Source organism: Aquarana catesbeiana, linkage group LG06 (assembly GCF_042186555.1).
Source record: "Aquarana catesbeiana isolate 2022-GZ linkage group LG06, ASM4218655v1, whole genome shotgun sequence".
NCBI lineage: Eukaryota > Metazoa > Chordata > Amphibia > Anura > Ranidae > Aquarana > Aquarana catesbeiana.
Window position 1 is genome coordinate 57,294,883 of NC_133329.1, and position 22,508 is coordinate 57,317,390.

The window sequence follows — 22,508 nt, forward strand, 5'->3', positions numbered from 1 at the left end:
TGTGTGTGTGATTTTTATGAGTTATTCCTTAATGTCTTAAATTTTATTCTTAGATTCTTAATTTATGTAAGTCTAATTTTTCAGATTATTTGGTCTTCACTTCAGTCAACACATTCCAAGTGTTAAATTGTATGCTGTAAATATAGATTGTATATATTGCATTGAATGTGTTGTGTGTGTTCATTCTCTGATTTATTTCTCTAAATGTGCTTCCTTTATTTAGTATTTATTTTGTGCTCAGGTTTGGTAAATAAACCCACCATTGAGTTATTACAGCAACCCTTGAATGAAATGCGTGTTTTACTGCATATGTTGTTTTTGTTTATTCTTCTTATTTATGGGTTTGTTTTTGCAGATATAAAATTACAAAGAATGAGAAGAGATAAAAGGGTTGCATGCAGCAGAGCCCGGCTGACAATAGGTGTCCAGGCAGATGGATGTGTCTGGATTGTATTGAACGAGGTCCAAGCATCAAGTGGTTAAGTAGCGGTTGGTGGTGTCTGAGTTATCTTGTGATTGTTTTCCTTCACCTCTGTCTACACTCTTTCCTTTTTTTCCCCTCTATTCATTTGCTCTTTCTTTGTCTCCACCTCTCCTCTGCTCTCCCTCCCTCCTTCCCCTGCTGTGAGACACAGCAGTCAGGGAGAGAAGCATCATCAGAGGCAATCTAGCCGTTCCTCTGCGTCCTCCGCTCAGCTCCGCTCTCTGCCTCGGTCCCCCAGGTGCCCTGCTGCTTGCTGCCTTTAGAGAGCTACGGTGACAGGTAAGTCCATTCTGCTGGGTGGAAAGGGTTAACAAGGCAATGCTCCCCTTCCTGATCTCTTTCTGGACGGTGGAAGGTTAAAAAAGGGGGGATATTCCGCAGGTTTCTGCTTTTTAAGCCAGAAAGGGGTTAAAGCGTCATGGTTGCTTGGGGTTGGCCGGCACAGTAAGGGTCGGTGATTTTCCTGCAAGTTACGATAATGATGATTTACGTGAAAGAACAGGTTGGTGAGGTTGCGCAATGGCAATGGTGGTGGAAGTTGGCGGTGCTGTGCCGTGCATGTGGTAGGCTCCCATAGTGGAGGCACATGGTGGTTATCACAATTTTAATGGACATAGTAAAAGGACGTGACTGTTTCACAGCTCCCACAACAGACATGTTCTAGGGTTTACTGCTATGCCATATAAACCTTTTCTAACTTACAATTCTACTGCACCACTGAAATCCTACCAACTACTGCAATCTACCTGCTGGATCCCTACCACCTGTTGTACTCTACCCTCCTCTAGATCCCTACCACCTGTTGTACTCTACCCTCTAGATCCCTACCACCTCTTGCACTCTACCATCTAGATCCTTACCGCCAGCTGCACTCTAACCACTGGATCCCTTCCACCAGTTGCACTCCACCCACTGGATCCCTTCCACCTGCTGCACTCTACCTTTAGGATCCCTACTGCCTACTAAACTTTACCCTCTGGATCCCTACTACCTGCTGCACTCAATCCTCTATATCCCTACTACCTGAAGCAGTAAACACTCTAGATCCCTACCACCTTCTGCATTCTACCCACTGGATCCCTGCCACCTGCTGCACTCTGCCCTCTGTATCCTTACGACTTGCTGCACCCAACCCTGTAGATCCTTACCACCTGCTGCACTCAAACCTATAGACCCCTACCACCTGCTGCAATCGAAGGATCCCTGCTACCTGCTGGATCCCTTCCACCTGCTGCACTCTACCTTCTGGATACCTACCACCGACTGAACTTTACCCTCCAGATTCCTACCACCTGCTGCACCCAACCATCTAGATCCCTACTACCTGCAGAAGTCAAACTTCTAGATCCCTACCACCTGCTGCACTCAACCCTCGAGATCCTTACCACCTGCAGCACACAACCTTCTAGATCCTTACCACCTGCAGCACTCAACCATCTAGATCCCTACCACCTGCTGCACCCAACCGTCTAGATTCCTACCACCTTCTGCACTCAGCCTAATGGATCCCTACCACCTGCTGCACTCTACCCACTGAATCCCTACCACCTGCTGCACCCAGCCCTCTAGATCCTCATCACCTGCAGCACTCATCCTTCTAGATCCCTGCCACCTGCTGCACCCAACCCTCTAAATCCCTACTACCTACCGCACTAAAACCTCTAGATCCCTACCACCTGCCACACTCAATCTGTAGAACCCCTACTACCTGCTACACTCTACTCACAAGATCTCTACCACCTGCTGCACTCTACTCACTGGATCCCTATCAGCTGCAGCACTCCTCCATGGGAACCCTACTACCAGCTGCACAGTACTACTGGATTTCTGCTACATGCTGCACGTTACCCACTGGATCAACTACCTATTGCATTATGTTGGATCCCTACTACACGCTACCCACAGGATGCCTACTAGCTGCAACACTAGCTGCAACACTCTACCAACTAAATCCCTACCACCTGCTGCACTCTGTTCCCTGGATCCCTAACACCTGCAGCACCCTAAAAACTGGATGCCTATTATCTGCTGCACCTTACCCACTGGAGTCCTACTATCTGCTACAATCTATCAAATAAATCCCTGCTACCCATTGCACTTGATTCAATAGCTCCCTACTGCCTTCTGCACTCTTTCAGCAGTACTCTATCCATTGAATGCACTGATCTCTTCTACCTGCTACAGTTTTTCTGCTAAATCCCAATGACCTTTTTTATCAACTGGATCCCTACTACCCACTGCATTCTGTACACTGGATTTTCTGTTTTCCACATTCTACCCACTAGTTCCTGCACTTTATCCACAGGTTCCCTATTACTTGATGATCCCTATATAGATCCATTGGATTTTCTATGGGTGCTGAGCACCCAATGCATGCCCACTCAGCTCTTTTCAGTGGATCCTTGCCAACCACACAATTTGTTGCATCAGATCCTTTACACCTTCTGTACATTATGCAACAGATGCCCTCTGCACTCTAAGCAGTGGATCCCATCCTACCTGCCACATTTCAGCCATTGGTTCCCATTGTAATTGTTGCACACAATTCACTGGGTCCAGTACCGCAGCTTCTTACATCAGTGCCCTATAGTCATTGTTACATTTTATTACCGCTATGCTCCCTCCAGTGTTGCATTTTTAATTACTATGAAATTTTTATCACAGTGTGCTCTTGGTCTTCCCTGACTCTCTTTCTCTTTCTGTTCGCAGGAACGCCGATGACAGTACGGCGAGGCGACAAGGTGCCCATCAGTATCCAGGAGCACATGGCCATCAACGTGTGCCCGGGACCCATCCGGCCCATCCAGCAGATCTCTGACTACTTCCCTAGATACACTCCATGGCCGGAAGGGGCCCATTCTCCCACCGGGCCCCCGCACACCCTCGCCCCACTGGACATACGCCCCCAGGTGCCAGAGCTAGAGACCGACTCCACAGACCTGGACAACTATGACTCCGACGACGGCAGTGAGTATTTCTGCTCAAAACCCATGCTGGCGTCTTTTGCGGTGTCATTTAAAGGGGACGTCCGCCCAGCTGCAGATTGTCTTCAGAGCCTGCTGGAATGTTTCTTAGTAAACACAGCCAGCTTTTCCTCCTCTGCTATTAAATTGCAATTTGTTTTTCACTCCTCGGTAGCCAGCTGAGATGCCAGCCATAAAACAGAATCGAGTCACGGCCATCACGTAGTACTCAGCTGGAAGAGATCACTACACTCTTAAGAGGGGGGGAGGGAGAGCTATAAAAGTATAAAAAAAAGCGAAAAGTGTCTGCTTTGCCCTCGGCAACACAATTCTAGTTGTCACATTTTTCTGTAGCAGGTTGGATGCGGTGTATACCAACTACGTTTTCTCTTCCCTTGGCTTTTATAACATGCCCCCGGTTTATTAACAAATAGTAGCTGAGGGTTTTCCTCAAATTTCGTTGGAAATTTAGAGGTTCTGGTGAATTCCCAACATTTTGGCAAAAAGCATTGGAGTCGGTGGAGAAGGTGAAGTCAAGGTTATTTTTGGTGGTTTTTAGGGTTACAGTTAGAGTTAGGCTTAGGGAGTTACGGTTAGAGTTGGGCTTAGAGCCTTGCACACAGAGTTATGCTGGCCATACATGTATAGATTTTGGGACGAGACTATTCATAGGTATATTTGTACAGAAATTCTTTGTACATTTGATGAATGGACAAATGTTGTTCGAAAATTTTACTTGCTTTTACCATTCGATTTTACATGAATGTAATTTCTGAACGAAAACAACAAACACTGTCCGTAAATTCAATTGATCAAGAAAAGTTTTGTATTATGCTGCTTCTTCTGTGGTCAAAGACGGATGTTCATTTGACCCCCACTAACGATTAGAAAATCGAATGAACATTCTTAATACAAAAATTTTCAAATGAAAATCTATGCATGTACAGCCAGCATTAGGGTTAGGTTTAGAGTCTGGAGAGGAGAATTCTTAGGAACATTTTTATTTTGACAAAATTTCAGTGAAAATTATGAGATTCCGGTGAAATTCATTGGAGTCAATGGGGAAGTTGACGTAAGGGTGTTTTTTTGGTTATTTTAAAGGTTATGGTTAGAGTTGGGGCTAGATGGTTATGGTTAGAGTTGGGGTTAGGTTTAATTTAAGGTTAGAGTTTGGAGAAGGGAATTCTCAGAATAATTTTTATTTTGCCGAAATTTCTGTGAAAAATTCAGAGATTCTGGTAAAATTTCAAAATTTGGGTGAAATTCATTGGAGTCAATGTGAAGGTGAAGTTAAGGTTTTTTTGGGGGGGTTATTTTAAGGGTTGTGGTTAGAGTTGTGGTCTAGATTTAGATTTAGATTAAGGTTACAGTTTGGAGAAGAGAATTCTCAGAATAATTTTTATTTTGCCGAAATTTCTGTGAAAAATTCAGAGGTTCTGATGAAATTTCAAAATCTTGGTGAAATTCATTGGTGTCAATGGGGTAGGTGAAGTTGGTGCTAGAGGTTAGGGTTAGAGTTGGAGTTAGGTTTAGATTAAAGTTAGAGTTTGGAGAAGGGAATTCTCAAGAGAATTTTTATTTTGCTGAAATTTCAGTGAAAATTTTGAGAATCTGGTGAAATTTCAAAATATTGGAGTCAATGCTTAAGATGAAGTTAAGGTGTTTTTTTTTTTGGGCTATTTTAAGCGTTACAGTTGGGGCCAGAGGACAATGGTTGGAGTTAGGGTTAGGTTTAGATTAGGGTTAGAGCATGAAGATGGGAATTCTCAGGAGAATATTTATTTTTCTGAACTTTCACTGATAATTTTGAGATTCCAGCAAAATTTAACATTTTATCAATTGGTAAAGTTGAACTAAGGTGGTTTTTAGGGCTAGGAATAGAGTTGGGATTAGGTTATGGGATAGAGTCAGATTAGGGTTAGAGGGTTAGGGTTGAAGTTAAGGTTAGGGTTACAATTAAGATTAGGTTAGGCTTAGGAGGTTGGGGTAAGGTGGTTGGAGTTAGGGTTAGGTTTATTTTAGGGTAAGGTGGTTAGAGTTAGGTTAGGGCTGAGGGTTAGGTTTATGGATAGGTTAGGGTAAGGTGGTTAGGGTCAGAGTCAGGGTTAGGTTAGGGGAGTTAGGGTTAGGTTTGGAGTTAGGTTAGGGTGGTGGTTGGGGCTAGGTTAGGATTTCTGATTAGAGTTAGGCTTAGGGGGTTAGGGTAAGGTGGTTAGAGTTAGATAAGTGTAAGGTGGTTAGAGTTAGGTTATGGCTGAGGGTTAGGGATAGAGTTAGGGTTAGGTTAGGGTAATGTGGTTAGGGTTAGAGTGAGGATTAGGTTATTGAGATAGGTTTAAGTTTTGGAGCTAGGTAAGGGCAGTGGATGGGGTTAGGTTAGGGTTGTGGGTTAGAGTTAGGCTTAGGTTTTGAGTTAAGTTAGGGTAAGGTTTAGACTAAGGGTTAAGGTGGTTAGGTTTAGGTTGGCGGTTAGTGTAAGGTGATTAGGGTTAGAGTTAGGAGAGGGAGTTAGGGTTAGATTTAGGTTAGGGTAAGGTGGTTGGGGTTAGGTTAGGGTTGCTGGTTAGAGTTAGGCTTAGGTTTTGGATTAAAGTGTTACTAAACCCACAACAGTAAAATCAGTCCGTATATGCAGTAAAGCATGCTTGTTATACTCACTGTGGAACCTAAAGGGTTAATCCTCTGCATTATGTGAAAAGGCTGTTTGATCATGTCTCCTCTGATCCTCCACTGTCTCCAACTCATCTCCAGATATTACGGAGGGTAGGGGACAAGCTGCACATGCTCAGTTTGGTGTGTATTGTTTTTTTTTTCTCACTTGAGAGAGTGCATGTGATCAGCACAGGGCCAATCAGCACTGTCCAGACAGAGGGTCAGGGATCCTGCGGCCTCATAGGACAGTCAGAGGAGATTAAAAAACTCCTCCTACAAGCTTTAACCAGACACTGATAGAAATCACAAGACTGCAATATACTGAAGAGAAAAGGTATTTAGCTGTTTAGGCTAAAGGTTAAGGTGGTTAGGTTTAGGTTGGAGGTTAGGGTAAAGTGATTAGGGTTAGAGTTAGGGTTAGGAGAGGGAGTTAGGGTTATATTTAAGGTTAGGTTAGGGTGTTGGCTGGGGTAAGTTGGGGTAAGGTGGTTAGGGTTAGATAGTTAGGATTAGGGCATTTAAATGGCTTCTAAAGGCTACAAACTCTCATTACAATTATCCTGGAGATGTTCCTGTGCCAAAAGCAGCCCCTCATTAGCCTCGTAATCTTGTCTTTAATTAAATCAATCTAGAAGCCACATCCCAGTATTAGAAGATATTTGAGGGATACGAGTTAAAGGGATTTTTAAAGTGTGACACTATTTCTACAATAGAAAAATCTTTATTTTCAATTTCATAAAGGACATCATTACAAAAAAGTTTTTTATCACTAATAATTCCATCATCATAGGAATAGCCACATATTATTTCCATACAATTACCTTTTACCATTTACAATCCAATATAAACTCTCCGTTCTATATGTCATCAGACTTTATATGGCAGAATGCATTGATATTTCGTTTGCAAGATGTTGGCTATATATTACGTGTTCTTTCAGACCCGGTCTGCTTCATTGGACCACATGGGAATAGCTACAATTATGTAAATATACAATTAGTTACAACTTATTCCATTAATTATACATACACGTTCCATCTTCATGAATTAATAACTTACAAACATTTCAAGTGAAGTGAAACAAACTCAACTACTCTAAATACAACCCCCCCTTTCCCCGTAAAAAAAGAAAACTCTACATAAATAATTTTTAAAAAGTAGACATTTTTTAATGCTAATTTTGCCTAACCAATTTAATTAACAAAATAGAGAATTTCAGCTTTGATGTAATTTCGTAGCAATATCAGATTTGCCAAAATTTTTCTTCCCGTCCCAACAATGCAATAGGCTGAGTATGTGGTATGAACCCAATAGGCATGTTTAAGGTTACTACGGTTTGCTTACATGAGTCTTTAGAATCTCTAAATGAATAATTTAAAAAAGTACAAATTTATGCATGCAAATGTTTTGCTTAAGCAGCTTAGTGAACGAAATTGGGATTTTCTGCTTTGATGTAACTTCCTGGCAATGTCAAATTTGCCAAAATTTCTCTTCTCAGCCCTACCAATGAAGTAGCGAAATAGAGAATTTCAGCTTTGATGTAATTTCGTAGCAATATCAAATTGGCCAAAATTTCTCTTCCCCGCCCAACAATGCCATAGGCTGAGTATGTGGTATGAAGCCAATAGGCATGTTAACGTTACCATGGCTTGCTTAAATGAGCCTTCTGGGTCTCCAAAAAAATAATACTTAATAGAATTAAATAGCAGCTTAATGAGCGAAATTCAGATTTTCAGCTTTGGTGTTTTTTTGTTTTTTTTTGTGATATCAGCTTTACTCTTCTAATCCCTACAGTGCACCAGCCTGGCCGTCTATGTGGTATGAAGTCAATGGGCATGCTTAGTGTTACCATAGCTTGCTTACATGGGTCTCCACATGGGTCTCCAATTCTTTTAATACATGAAGAAGAGAAATCAAACCTTGGAACTTAGTAGTTCTTCAAATGTTAGTTGATATTGGTTCTTGTCAAGAGGATCTCGGCTGTTCAGAAGACACAAAGTGGGGGCACAGACCCACAGAAGTAGGACCCACCCTACTTGAGCAGATAAGGTGAATAGAAGGAACCGAGTGCTGAAAGATCAATTACAAAGTCATACATATCTTTTATTCTTGATAGCAAAGTCATAACCAGTCGAAAAAGAAATATCCACCACGTTTCCAAGGCATCCCCCTTCATCAGGGTTAGAACACATATATATATATATAAATATGAATAGTAAAAAAGTGTATAAATCAAATATAAAAACACAAGATGAGCAAGAAACTCTTCGTTGTTGCATGAGAATGAATGGATATATGCAAACCATTTTATACCAATCATAAATTTTTTTAAAAAATCATATATTCATCTTAAACAACATCTTCACTTTAAAATGAATATGACTATAAAAATATTATTAATATCATATTAAAAAAAATATTAATATTAAAACAATACATATGTAAAAGAAAACTCTATATATAAAAAATTTCATATATAAAACTATATTATAAATATATAGAGAAAGAGAAATATTATAAAAATAATACATATGTATAGAAAAGAATTGAGAAATCTAATAAAATAGTAAAGATATAGAGAAAGGAATAGAGAAAATCGAATAAAATAATAAAGATATAGCGAAGAAATATAATACAAATAATATAAATAATAATGATAATGGTATATAATAAAAATTATATTGGTAAATGTATACAGATAGACAAGCATATTCATTGTAGACATGATCATGATTAGATTTCACTATCAAACATATCAAACATAGGGTTACGTTCCTTTAAGAACGTATTCGGCCGGAAATGGTTGAGCTTTGATCGGAATTGTCTGCTGCAATGTAGGACGTTCTTTTTTAGCAGTGTTCCTTTTGTATTGCGTCGTGTCGCGTTGACATTTTCTAAGCATAGTCTGCCCCGTAGACACACAAAAACGCAATGTGTTTAACATGCGTTCAAGGTGCTTTTGCTGCAATGACCTTGTAAAAGGAAGAAAAACTTTATTTGTAAGTAATATCTGCTGATCAATTGCATCAAATTCAAAGGAATGCATTTTAAATGCATGTCAGGTATCCAGGCAAAGCATCTTAGACATCATTCTTTTTATTTATTTTTTTTTTATTTTGATGGATGGGGCTAATGGAATGCGTTCTGCTAGGTGTGTTTGGAATACATCTTTTCCCATCTACACAAGTGGGGTGTGGTTGTGTCTGCAAAGGGATTGTCGGTAGGAGAGCAAAGGACACAGACATATTAATCTGAGATTCTCCTGCCTAAACCATACAAAAGATTGTAAAAATCTATATAGAGGACATACACAGATCAGCCATAACATTATGACCACCCACCATAACCCGTTGAGGCATGGACTCCACTAGACCTCGAAGGGTAGGCTGTGGTGTCTGATACCAAGCTGTCAGTAGCAGATCCTTTAAGTCTTGTAAGTTACAAGAGTGGGGCCTTCATGGGTCGGGCTTGTTTTTGCAGCACATCCCCCAGATGCTCGATTGGATTGAGATCTGATGACTTTGGAAGTGAAGTCAACACCTTGAACTCATTATTGTGCTCCTCAAACCATTCTTGAATCCTGTCGCCAGTTTGTCGGTTTTCCTTCCTTGGACCACTTTTTTGTCCTGACCACTGCAGACCAGGAACATCCCACAAGAGCTGCAGTTTTGGAGTTGCTCTGACCCAGTCGTCTAGCCATTAAAATTTGACCCCTGTCAGAGTTGCTCAGCCCCTTACACTTGCCCATTTTTTCTGCTTTCAACACATCAACTTTACAGACAACCTGTTCACTTGCTGCCTAATATATCCCACCCACTTTCAGATGCCATTGTAACAAGATAGTCAATGTTAGTCACTTTACCAGGCTGTCAATAATCATAATGTTATGGCTGATTGCATAGCTCCCAACTGTCCCTGATTTCATGGGACTGTCCCTGATTTGGAGCAATGTCCCACAGACTCCTTTCACACTGAGGCGCTTCGCAGGTGATATAGCGTTAAAAATAGCGCCTGCAAAGCGCCCTGAAGCAGCGGCTCCATTCACTCCAGTATGAAAGCCCGAGGGCTATATTTGTGCAAAGACCATTTGACCGCATCTAGCGCATCTTTCTGATTCATGTTGGTGTAGAGGGACTCAACACCGGCTGTCACCAATAGGGTGGGCCCCTCCACAGCAACATCCTGCAATAGTCTTTTTAATTCCTTCCCATCTTTCAAAAAGGCTCTACCCTTTGCCGCCATTGGTTGAAAAAATGTATCCAAATATTCACCAATGCGGTAATACAGGGAGTTTATCCCGCTAATAATCGGTCTCCATGGTGGGGTTACTTTATTTTTATGCATCTTGGTATTTTAGGGCCTGTACATGTGCCTTCTTGAGGATCGGGACCTGGTAGACGCTGCAGGATTTCAATAAATTGGGGCAGATTGTGTTACCAATGGTTTGCTTGGTAGCTGTGGTCCCAACTGCCTTGAGATCATTCACAAGTTCCTCCCATGTAGTTCTGGGCTGATCCCTCACTTTTCTCATGATCATCCCTACCCCATGAGGTGAAATCTTGCATAGAGCTCCAGACCGAGGGCGATTGATGGTTATTTTGTATTTCTACCATTTGAGAATAATCTCGCCAACAGTTGTCTCCTTCTCACCAAGCTTCTTGCTGATGATCTTGTAGCCCATTCCAGCCTTGTGCAGGTCTACAATCTTGTCCCTGACGTCCTTTGACAGCTCTTTGGTCTTGCCAATTATGATGAGGTTTGAATGGGAGAAAGAGATTCTGTGGACAGGTGTCTTTTATATACATAACGAGTTGTCGTTAGGAGGACCTTATTAAATTGACAGGACTAATCTGTGTACAACATGAGCACATACTGTAGCCAGTCTGTGGGAGCCAGAATTATTGTTGGTTGGTAGCGGATCAAATACTTATTTTACTCACTGAACTGCAACTCAATTTATAACATTTGTATCATGTGGTTTTTTTTCTGGATTTTTGGTTGATATTCTGTCTCTATTATTTAAAATACGCCTATGATAACAATTATAGACCCTTCATTTCTTTGTAAGTGGGCAAACGTACAAAATCTGCAGGGGTTCAAATCATTATTTTCCCCACTGTGTGTGCATGTATGAGGGGGCAGGATTTACTTGGGTGTACCTTTTTAATTTCAACATTTTTTTTTCTACTTTATTTTTATCACATAGGAGACCAAAAGTCCCTTATGTGATAGCATTTTGTTTAGACAGGTTCTCTTTAATGAGATATTGATGGTAAATTAACAATTAAATGTAACAAAGCACCACCCCCACCACAGGAACACAATGGAGATTATGTAGTGCACAGTTGTAGAGTAGTGCATAGGGATTATTATTGACATTACAACGCATATAATGTCCTTGTGCACTACCGCAACCTCAAAGTGTAAATGGACCCTTAGGGAGTCTCTCACCAAAAACACATTTCCTTTGTAGAGCATGCTTAAACTTTGACTTGTATCTTAGCACAGACGTCTGAGAAAATCAATGAGCCAATCACACGAGCAGGAAATGACATTTCTGGGGGCATTCCGTATACCAACAGTGTACAGAACGCTTCAAGGATGTCATATTGTATTGAATTTATTGACAGACATAGAAAGTTACAGCCGCTGCAGATCGGAATGGAAAGATCATTTTTAATAACAATAAATTACAAAAAGGATTTGTAGCTTTTTTTTGCTTTTTTGCTTTTTTTTTTTGTTGCTCTTTTAGCAAAAGTTGAGGAAGGAAATTTAAGGTAATTTGTTTGTGGAAAAATCTACTATTTTTATTTATTTTGTGTGTTTTTGTTTAATTCTGTTTAGTTTATTTCATTTAGTGTTCTTTTTTACTTTTATTTTTCCTTTTAAGTGTATTTTATCTTTTTTTTCACTTTTTATCTTTTTGACAAAAAAAAAAAAAATAATAATAAGGCTAATGAGAGGCCATTTTCTTGATACAAAAACAGGTTCAGGATAGATGAAGAGTTTTGGTAACAATCAGGAGCCATTTAAAGCCCATTACGTTCTACAAAACCACCTTGAATTCCTATTTCTTATTGGTGCCGACGTATTTCATAAAATTGACAATTTTTGTTGAAATCTGCTGATTGTTGCTAACATTTTGAGAAAATTAGAAAATCTCCACTTTGCTCCTCCTCTTCTGGACACAAAGGAATATTCCTTTTACAAGCCAAATCCTATTTAAGGAAAATGTGCAACAGTATCATAACTTGATAAAACAGAGATGTGTGTTTTTTGTGGGCAATTTGTCGGGGCAGTTGCTGGTGTTGGTGCTTCAGTCTTCACGGCACCATGGTTGATATGGTGTCAGGAGGATTGAAGTGCATTATTTCTATTACTATAGTGTAATATAGAATGAAATAGTTCAACTCACCATAATGTAGAATCAGAATCAGAGGAAGCCTGATGGTGGCATCATGTTATTTGCCACCATCGCCTACCACCAGATGCAGCTTCTCACTTGTCACCATATCTTGCTTGTCACTTGCCATGTCACCTGCCACCAGATGCGGATTTTACCTTCCACGTGGTCTGCCACCAGATTCAGCTTGTCACTTGCCACGTCACCTGCCACCAGATGCAGCTTGTCACTGTTACCTGCCACCAAATGTGAATTGTCACTGCTGTGACCAGCCACCAGATGTGGATTGTCCCTTGCCATGTGGCCTGCCACCAGATTCAGCTTGTTCCTTGCCACGTGGCCTGCCACCAGATTCAGTTTGTCACTTGCCACGTCACCTGCCGCCAGGAGGAGTACACAGGGGACATTGGAGACGCTGGAGTCACCAGAGAGGCAGGAGGAGTACACAGAGGACTTTGGAGATGCTGGAGTCCCCAGAGAGGCAGGAGGAGTACACAGGGGACATTGGAGACACTGGAGTCACCAGAGAGGCAGGAGGAGTATGCAGGGGACATTGGAGACACTGGAGTCACCAGAGAGGCAGGAGGAGTATGCAGGGGACATTGGAGACACTGGAGTCACCAGAGAGGCAGAAGGAGTACACAGGGGAGATTGGAGACACTGGAGTTACCAGAGAGGCAGGAGGAGTACACAGGGGAGATTGGAGACGCTGGAGTGACCAGAGAGGTAGGAGGAGTACACAGGAGACATGAACGACACTGGAGTCACCAGAGAGGCAGGAGGAGTACACAGAGGGCATTAGAAACACTGGAGTCACCAGAGAAGCAGGAGGACTACACAGGGGACATTTGAGATGCAGAAGTCAGTGGAGAGACAGGATGACATTTGAGATGCTGGAGTCACCAGATAGACAGGAGGAGCACGTAATGGTCACTGGGTTGGCCAGAGAGACAGGAGTCACTGCAGACAAAAGAGTTACAGGGGCCACAGGAGCACATAGAGATCACTCGGGTTACTGGAGAAACAGGAGCCACTAGAGACACAGTCATTGGAGAAGTAGGAGCGCACAGGGATCAACAAGATCACTAGAGAGACAAGAGTAACTTGAGAAACAGGTGTGGTTGGGGAAACAAGTGCACAGGGATCACCAAGGTTGCTGGAGAGGCAGGAGTCACAGGTGTTATAGGAGTGCACAGGGGTCATCAGGGTCACTGGAAATACAGGGTCACTGGAGAGACAGGGGGAGTACACAAAGGTCAGTGGGCTGGTCAGAGAGACAGGAGTAACTGCAGACACAAGAGTTACATGGGTCTCAGGAGCTCCCCAACATTGGTATCAGTGGGAGGAATAGTGTCCCAACATTGGTGTCAGTAGGAGGAATAGTACCCCATCACTGGTGTTAGTGGGAGGAATAGTGTTCTATCATTGGTATCAGTGGGAGGAATAGTGCCCCGTCATTGGTGTCAGTGGGAGGAATAGTGCCCCATCATTGGTGTCAGTGGAAGGAATGGTGCCTAATTGTTAGTGTCAGTGAAAGAAATTGTGCCTCTTTGTTGTGGACTGGTGCCTCATTGTTGGTGTCAGTGGAAGGAATAGTGCATCATTATTGGTGTCAGTAGAAGGAATGGTGTCTCATTGTTGGTGTCAATGGAAGGAATGATGCCCCATCATTTGTGTCAGCGGAAGGAATGGTGCCCTTATCTTTGGTCTCAGTGGAAAGAATGGGGCCTCATCATTGGTGTCAGTGGAAGGAATAGTGCCTCATCACTGGTGTCAGTGGGAGGAATGGTGCCCCAACATTGGTGTTAATGGGAGAAATAGTGGCCCATTGTTAGTGTCAGTTAAAGGAATGGTGTGCCTCATCATTGGTGTCAGCAGAAGGAATGGTGCTCTGTATTAGTGGGAGGAATAGTACTCCAAGGGCTGGATAAAAGCAAAGGGCAAGTGGCCCACGGGCTGCAGTTTGGAGACCACTGGGCTAGATCAACACACATAACTACTTGGGCCTCTTGGACTACATTCCATCACTCAATGGAATTTCGACATATGACATCTTCTTGAATGCTATTTATTGTTGTTTCAGTCATGGCGCAGAGAGGTGGGCTTGTTCTACCAGTTCCTAACCCCTTCCAATGGAATTATTTATACTCCTGTGCTACCCCTTTCCCCTTCTTTTATACCTTTATCATTATCTAAACTATGTTTCTATTTTCTCTGATATTTTTCATACACTTGCCCTCCTGTTTTTTTTTTTTTTGGACATTATTCACTGGTGACACTGGTTAATTGCTTTTAAGATTCAACTAAAAATCCACCAAAGAAAGGTCTCCAATCCATCTGAATTCTAACTCGGCACTTGATGCATAACATGCTTAAATAAGCATGTAAAAACCGTAAGCGCGTGAGTGTGACTGGGCCCTGAAAGACGAAGTAATTCTCCATCTGTTTACAGTAATTTTTCTTTCATTATGACAAATGATCAGAACCCCCGACATGACGACGCTTTCCTGTTGACTCAGACAATTTTTCAAAGGCTGAATGTTTTCAAACAATAGCAGGCGTGCGCTTCGTAGATGAATAAAACGCATATCATTCTCGCTCCAACGTCTGCGCTACAGAGGAATCTTTTTTCTGCAAAATCAGCCTTTTTTTTTGGCAAAACAACGCTTCTGGCACAGACTGCGAAAGACGTTTTATAGCACACTGCAAGTTTTCTCAGACTAAAAAAAAAAAAAGTTAGAGCTGAACTCCAGCCTTACCTTTTTTCCGACACTTGTAGGAAGTCCTCTCCTGTGTTGAACCTTATTACTCTCCACAGTGCCGGGACAAGCTCATCTAGAACCCAGGGCATACATGCCAAACTGCACCCCTGTGCCCACTGAGCACTAATTTGCATGCTTACCCCCTAAGTATAAATTCCCCTAACACCCAGTACAAAACCGCCCCCCCCTTTAAAATTACCCCTCTCAGCACAAATCTTTGCCCCCCCCATCGCCCAAATACCCCCCCCCCCCCCCGAAAAAACTTACTACTCCTAGCACAAATCCTCTACCCCTAAAATTTATCCTCCTAGTACACATCTTCTCCCCCCACTTCAAATCTGCCCCTCCCAGCACAAATCCCCCCCCAAATCCCCCCCCTCCTAGCATGAATCATCACTCTTAGCACTCCCCCCCCCTAAATACTTACCCCCTGCTGCCCCCCAAATTCCCCCTTCCACCCTTCCAACACAATTCCCCCCCCATCTCTTTGTGGTGCCTCCCCCAACCTCACAGTGCCCAGGGCAGCCACCTCTCCTGCCCATCCCTTGTCCTGGGCCCTGACTCTCCCCAAATAACCATTTCACCTGCAGCAACTATCTTAAGCTCACCTTCATTTCATGAATGATTTCAATCATCAATCTCCTCTCCTCCTGATCCACACTATCCTTGGCCCACTTTTCACAACTATTAGCCTTCTCTGCCATCCCATATGAAACCGCATATCTCCCGGCATCTCTTGCTGTGCATGCTCATGCTTATCAGCAGCTTGTGCAGCTAAAGTCTGCAGCCCCCAGCAGGGAGGAACATGTATGTCTAAAGGGATGTCGGAATGTGTTCTTTTTAAATAACATTCTTGGTCTGAGGCAGGGTGCTGCGAGTCTGCTGGCCACTGTCACCAAAACTGGAGAAAAGACCAGCAGACAGACCTCGTTCTCGTCTCATAAGGCTCCAGGCTGCAGCAATGCACAGTCCCAAGTCCCTTCCTCCCTAAAAGTGTTCTTATACCTGTCCCAATGAAGTGGCCACTTTGATGCCACGAAACAGTGTTTTTGCACTGTTGCTTAACCAATAAATAAATACCCACCTTTGGCAAGAACACTTACAAGTTTATTCACCCACCACGTGCGCCTCTGCTGTCCTTACCCTCATTATAAGGGTCTGTCCGCTGGATCAAAAGTGATATATGAAAGAACACACTCCAACATCCCTTTAGACATGCATACTCCTCCATTCTGTCTACTGGGGGCTGCAGACTTTAGCTGTGCAATCTGCTAAGTTGCTTGAGCATGCACATCTAATGGGATGTCGGGAGATATGTTCTTTCATATAATGCTTGGGAAGAACATTATTGATTGCAGCGACAGTCTAATGGCTGTGAAAGGTGGGCCAAAAAAAGTGTGGTTTAGGAAGAAAGGGGATTGATGATGATCATCATTTTTTCGAGGGGTTGGACAGACAAAGCTACCCATGATATTGCACATCGGGATCCAAATACTGCATAGAAAAGGATAATCCTGATGGGCATCAAACGTGACCACCGATCAAATTCTGTGTGGATACATATATTCTCCAAAACTTCTCCACTAGATTGCCTGATCTCTGCTTGGGTCTCTTGCAAGCACACTCAATGGATGGTGTTGGCCCAGTGTAACACTATACAGGTCAAAAGCACTACTGGTTCTCCAAATCAGTACTTCTGTCCCCTTGGCGTGGTCATCAGTCTGAAGGGTACTAATCGTTTTCATGTCTTGCAACTCTACCTAGTTGACCCGTCACTCCTGGTTTGTGACCAGAGCCTATTAGGTGCCCTCTCATTAAAAGAAATGGGGAAATTCACAGAGCAATTATCTGGTGCAAATTATCTTTTATTAAAATCCATTACAATTCTTGCAGATCTAACTACACCCAATCAAAGCATCTGAGGGGTATATTGATTTGCGTGCTGGAGTATTTTATTGTGAACAGCAGACATACCCTTAATGCCAACTATTCTAAATAAGTCCATATTTCTATCTGACAAGATTTCCCAATCCAACAACCAACATGTTATTGAACAGAATTAAATTATAATTAGTTAGAAATCAAATATGGTAAAAATATGATGTATATTGCACTAAGGAGGTCTAATGTGCTTTTATTAGCTACAGTCTTACAACCATTTGTTATGAAGGTAACTCTGTTACAGTAGGAATTATGGAATGTAGATACAGTTTGGCTATGATATGTATATTTCTCTTAGGAGGTCTGATGTGTATTATTACCTTTCTAAATCTTGTAGCATAGGCGTGTTTGGTGCTTAATTGTTAGGTATCGTCTTATACAATCATATAAACTCTTTTTTACGAAGGTACCTCCATCACAGCAAGAATTCTAGAACATAAATAAAGTTTGGCTATGCTATAGCCAAGTTCTAAGCATATTTCTTTGAGGAGTGTCTTATTCGGTGGAGGCCCACTCATAAGGGGCACCACTCCCCCCCACCCTATCCATGCGCCCAGCCCCTAATCTCAATGTGGGTTTTTTTTTTTTTTTTAAGCACATGATTAGAGCCTGAGGCTCTAATTGGCTTTAAAAAGGATGGGCTTGGAGCGCAGGGCACTGCGCCATCTGAGCCCACCCAGTTGTGTGACATTGGCAAATTGTCCTCCCGGACAATCAAGAAGCGGGTCCTGAGACCCGATTGGCCAGGGAGTCTTAGGACATAGGACTGTTTGGCCGGTAGGAGAAGCAAGCTGCTCTGCCTTCCGCAAGCTCTGTGTCGTCTACAGCAAGCAGCGGCAGATGGCAGGGCAGCAACAGCCTCTCCCAGCTTCCAGGAGCCCTACCCCGGATCCAGCACCTACACCACCACCTCATCATCCTCCTCCTAAGGTAAGGCCATGGATCGCCACCTTCCCGCCCTCGGGGGGGTGTAGTACAAGTGAGGGGGCCAGGTTTGTTTGCCACCCCCCTCCCAAAAAAAAAAATTAAGCACCAGCCGCCACTGGTCTTATTAGCTTTCTAATTCTTGTAGCATGGGCACGTTAGGTGTGTAATTATTGGGTATCTTCCTATACAATCGTATAACCATTTGTTATGAAGGTAACTCTATTACAGTTGGAATTATGGAATGTAGATACAGCTATACAGAGAATATTTCTCTTAAGAGATCTGATGTGTCTTTTTAGCTTTCTGAATCTTGTAGCATGGGCATGTTTGGTGTTAAATTGCTGGGTATCTTATACAATCGTATAAACTCTTATTACGATGGTAACTCCATCACAGCAAGAGCTATAGAACATAAATAGAGTTTGGCTATTATATAGCTACATTCTATGAATATTCCTTTGAGGAGTTCTGATGTGTCTTATTAGCTTTCTAATGCTTGTAGAATGGGCGTGTTAGGTGTGTATTTGTTGGATATCGTCCTATACAATTGTATAACCATTTGTTATAAAGGTAACTCCATTACAGCAAGAATTATAGAATGCAGACAGAGTTTGGCTATGATATAGCCAAACTCTATGTACAGTATATTTCTCTTAGGAAGTCCAATTGTTCTTTTTAGCTTTCTGAATTTGTAGCATGGGCATGTGTGGTGTCTAATTGTTGGGTGCCTTCTTATACAATCATATAACCATTTTTTTATAAAGTTAACTCCATTACAGCAAGAGTTATAGACTGTAGAGAGAGTTTGGCTCTGTTAGTTCAAAAAATAAAATAAGACAGACTCTGGGTATGTATTGCTTTGAGCTGTTCTGCTAGACCAGCCTTTGTCAGAACACCCTGGGGTGCTGCTTGAGGTTGTCAGGGGTGCAACAGAATCTTGGTTGAGAAAGGCATTCATGTTAGACTGAGCGTCTCCACTGACCGGTACAACAGTACAGTAAGTGCAGAGCAGAAGAAAGGGGAGGTGTCTTTCTGAGCCTCTCCCCTACAGTGCAGTACTCGGCAGTGTGGGTACAGTAATGCAGATTTTTTAAAGGCTGTGTATGTGTGTGTGTTTATAAGTATGTATGTGTATGTGTGTACATACGTTATTTTATTCTTGAACCCTAATCCAGTACGTTCAGAACAGCTTTTTTAGGGCTTGTTCCATGGCAAGGACTGTCACTTCTGTGAAAAGCGATCTATGCTCAGGTCGCTTTTCAGATGCATTTAACAGGCAATGAAGAGGCAATAAGTTGCCTCCTCACTACCTATTTTAAGCCCTAAATGCAGCATCACCATGCTGCAACCTCATACAATGTAGTAGTTGCAGGGAGGTTGCACCATTCACTTGGGGTATATTTCCTGCCGCAGCCACAGCATGACCCTGGCTGCGGCTTCTACAGCTAAAGGGGAGCAGTTTGAGGGGTTGTAAAAATGCAGCTCAACCGCATAGTTTTACTGCCCCCAACCTCATGTGTGGACGAGCCCTTAGTTCACATCTGTGTGGGAAAGAAGCCCCCAACTCTTTTTAAAAATTGCACCGCACTTAAAATGCACCCCATTTGTTAATGCGTGGGGTACCATTAAGAATTAAAGAGCAGTGTATTTGCGTGTCAGGAACACGTCCAATTTTCTACGTGTACCTCAATCATATAATGATGTTTTATTTTTCTCCCTTTGAGATTGTTCAGATCTCATTATAGATACAATAATGAAAGACAACCATTGTAGCTTCATCCTACGCTTTTCGCCCCATTAGACTTCTTCAGGGCACTAGGTGCCAATTGGCTGGGTCATGCCTGCTTGTACCAAAGTATTCAATTTTTTTTACAAAGTTTTCAATTGTACGGAGCAGGTGCTAGTGTTTGAACAGAGGCGGGAGCACAATATGAAATAAAGTAGCTAATAATCATATAAAGACGTATAACCTTTTCTCCCTTTGGAGTTTAGATCCCATTATCTATATAATAATGAAAAACAACCAATTTTTGCTCCATCCTATGTACTTTGTTCGATTAGACTTCTTCAAGGACCTAGGTGGTGAGGGGCTGACTCATACCTGCTCGTACCAATTTATTGCATTTTTTTTACAAACTTTTCAAGTGTACGGAGCAGCTGCTAGTGTTTGAACAGAGGCAGGAGCAGAATATGAAATAAAGTAGCTAATAATCATATATAGAAGCCTGACTTTTCTCCCTTTGGGGTATAGATCTCATTATCAATATAATCATGAAAAACACCCATCGTAGCTTCTTCCTACTCATTTCGTCCTATTAGACTTCTTCAGGAACCTTGGTGGAGATGGGCTGAGTCATGCCTTTTTGTACCAAAGTATTACGTTTAAAAAAAAAAACTTTTTAAGTGTATGGAGTAGCTGCTAGTGTGCACTTTTCTCCCTTTGGGATCCTTCAGATATCATTATCGATACAATAATAAAAAACAACCATCGTAGCGCCTTCCTTCGTGTTTCATACAATTAGACTTCTTCAGGGACCTTGGTGGCGATTGGCTGAGTTATGCCTGCTTGCACCAAAGTATTGCATTTTTTTTTACAAACTTTTCAAGTGTATGGAGCAGCTGCTAGTATTTGAACAGAGGTGGGAGCACAATATGAAATAAAGTAGCTAATAATCATATAAAGACATCTGACTATTCTCCTTTTGGGGTTATTCAGATCTCATTATCCATACAATAATGAAAAACAACCATTGTAGCTTCATCCTACATGTTTCATCCTATTGGACTTCTTCAGGGACCTAGGTGGTGATTGGCTGAGTCATGCCTGCTTGTACCAAAGTATTACATTTTTTTACAATCTTTTCAAGTGTACAAAGCAGCTTTTAGTGTTTGAACAGAGGTGGGAACACAACATGAAATAAAGTAACTAAAAATCATATAAAGAAGTTAGACTTTATGGATACAATAATGAAAAGCAACCATTGTAGCTCCTTCTTATGTGTTTTGCTTCAATAGACTTCTTCAGAGACCTAGGTGTTGAGTCATGCCTGCTTGTGCTGCTAGTGCTTGAACAGAGCCGAGAGGACAATTTGAAATAAAGTAATTAAAAATCATATAAAGAAGTTAGACTTTATGGATACAATAATGAAAAGCAACCATTGTAGCTCCTTCTTATGTGTTTTGCTTCAGTGGACTTCTTCAGAGACCTAGGTGTTGAGTCATGCCTGCTTGTGCTACTAGTGCTTGAACAGAGCCGAGAACACAATATGAAATAAAGTAGCTAATAATCATATAAAAACATATAACTTTTCTCCGACTTTTTCAATCTGTCTACAAGTCGGTGGCTCGGAAAGCACTAAAACTAGGGGATTAGGATTGAAGAAGAAAGCTTGCATTTTCAGAACAAGTTCAGCTATGGGGCAGGTTTACTTTACATACATTATACAACTAAAATGCACAATTAATGAATTGCAGGATAAAAGAGCTGCACAAACATAACAACCAGCCGAGAAAAGAATACAATATATAAAGTAAGGAGGAGTGGAAGGATTTCAGCTAAATTTTAAAAATTTCTAAAAATTTCAGATAAAAAAAAGGATTTTGTCATACAATTAAATTTTGTCTTTTTGGCAAATACATTGTGGTCAATGGGGAAGGGAGGGTGGGCATGTGGCAGGCGGTAGGTTATGTCACCTCTCCACCATCCGTTTTAAACCTAAGGAGGTGCAATCACTGTGCCATGCATCAAGGCTGTTGTGGCACAGCCCCATACACTAAAAACAAGTGACATTTAGCAGCGGTACCACCTGCAGAATGGGACATGAGCAGGACCGGGACAAGAGGGGGGGGCAGGAGGGGCAGCTGCCCCAGTGGCAGTAAAGAAAGGGGCAAAGAGTGAATGCAGGGTGGTGCACCCATTTTATGGCATGTATTACAGTCAGAGAGGGGTGCAGTTCTGCATTCTTGCCCTGGGAGCTAGAACACCCTGTCCCAGTACTGGACACGAGGTTTCATTTTTGCAGCGGCTGCGACATCTCTACATCTCTGAGTGGCTACATGCCATCCCATGGGGGGGTTAAACTGCAGCCCAATCGCTTACTTTAACTGCCCCCCAGCCACGCGTGTGAATGAGTCTCTATATCAGGACACCATGTCGCAGATCTATTCTGCAGGTATATAGGTTTTTCAGTTCACCGCCCTCCCCTTAGCACTCCCAGGGTTGTACGTGGAAGCGCAGTGTGATTGATGTAAATGATTGACGCTCTCTGAGGTGTAAATTACTTTTAATGTAAAAATAAAACCTCGCTTCTCGGCGGCGTCTCCAGCGTCTGGTCTCCCTGTAATGGCGTACAACGTCACTGGCTCAGGATATAATG

General features: G+C 42.1%; 1 protein-coding gene across 1 annotated transcript in view; it reads left to right on the forward strand.

Annotated features, from left to right (window-relative positions):
- Positions 1 to 584: 584 nt before the first annotated feature.
- Positions 585 to 22,508, forward strand: part of DOC2A (double C2 domain alpha) — a 113,844-nt gene continuing 91,920 nt past the window's right edge. Inside the window, exons 1-2 of the mRNA XM_073635951.1 lie at positions 585 to 763; positions 3,194 to 3,451. Coding sequence (XP_073492052.1) covers positions 3,202 to 3,451 — 250 coding nt within the window. The 5' untranslated portion in view covers positions 585 to 763; positions 3,194 to 3,201. The remainder of the gene's footprint in view (positions 764 to 3,193; positions 3,452 to 22,508) is intronic.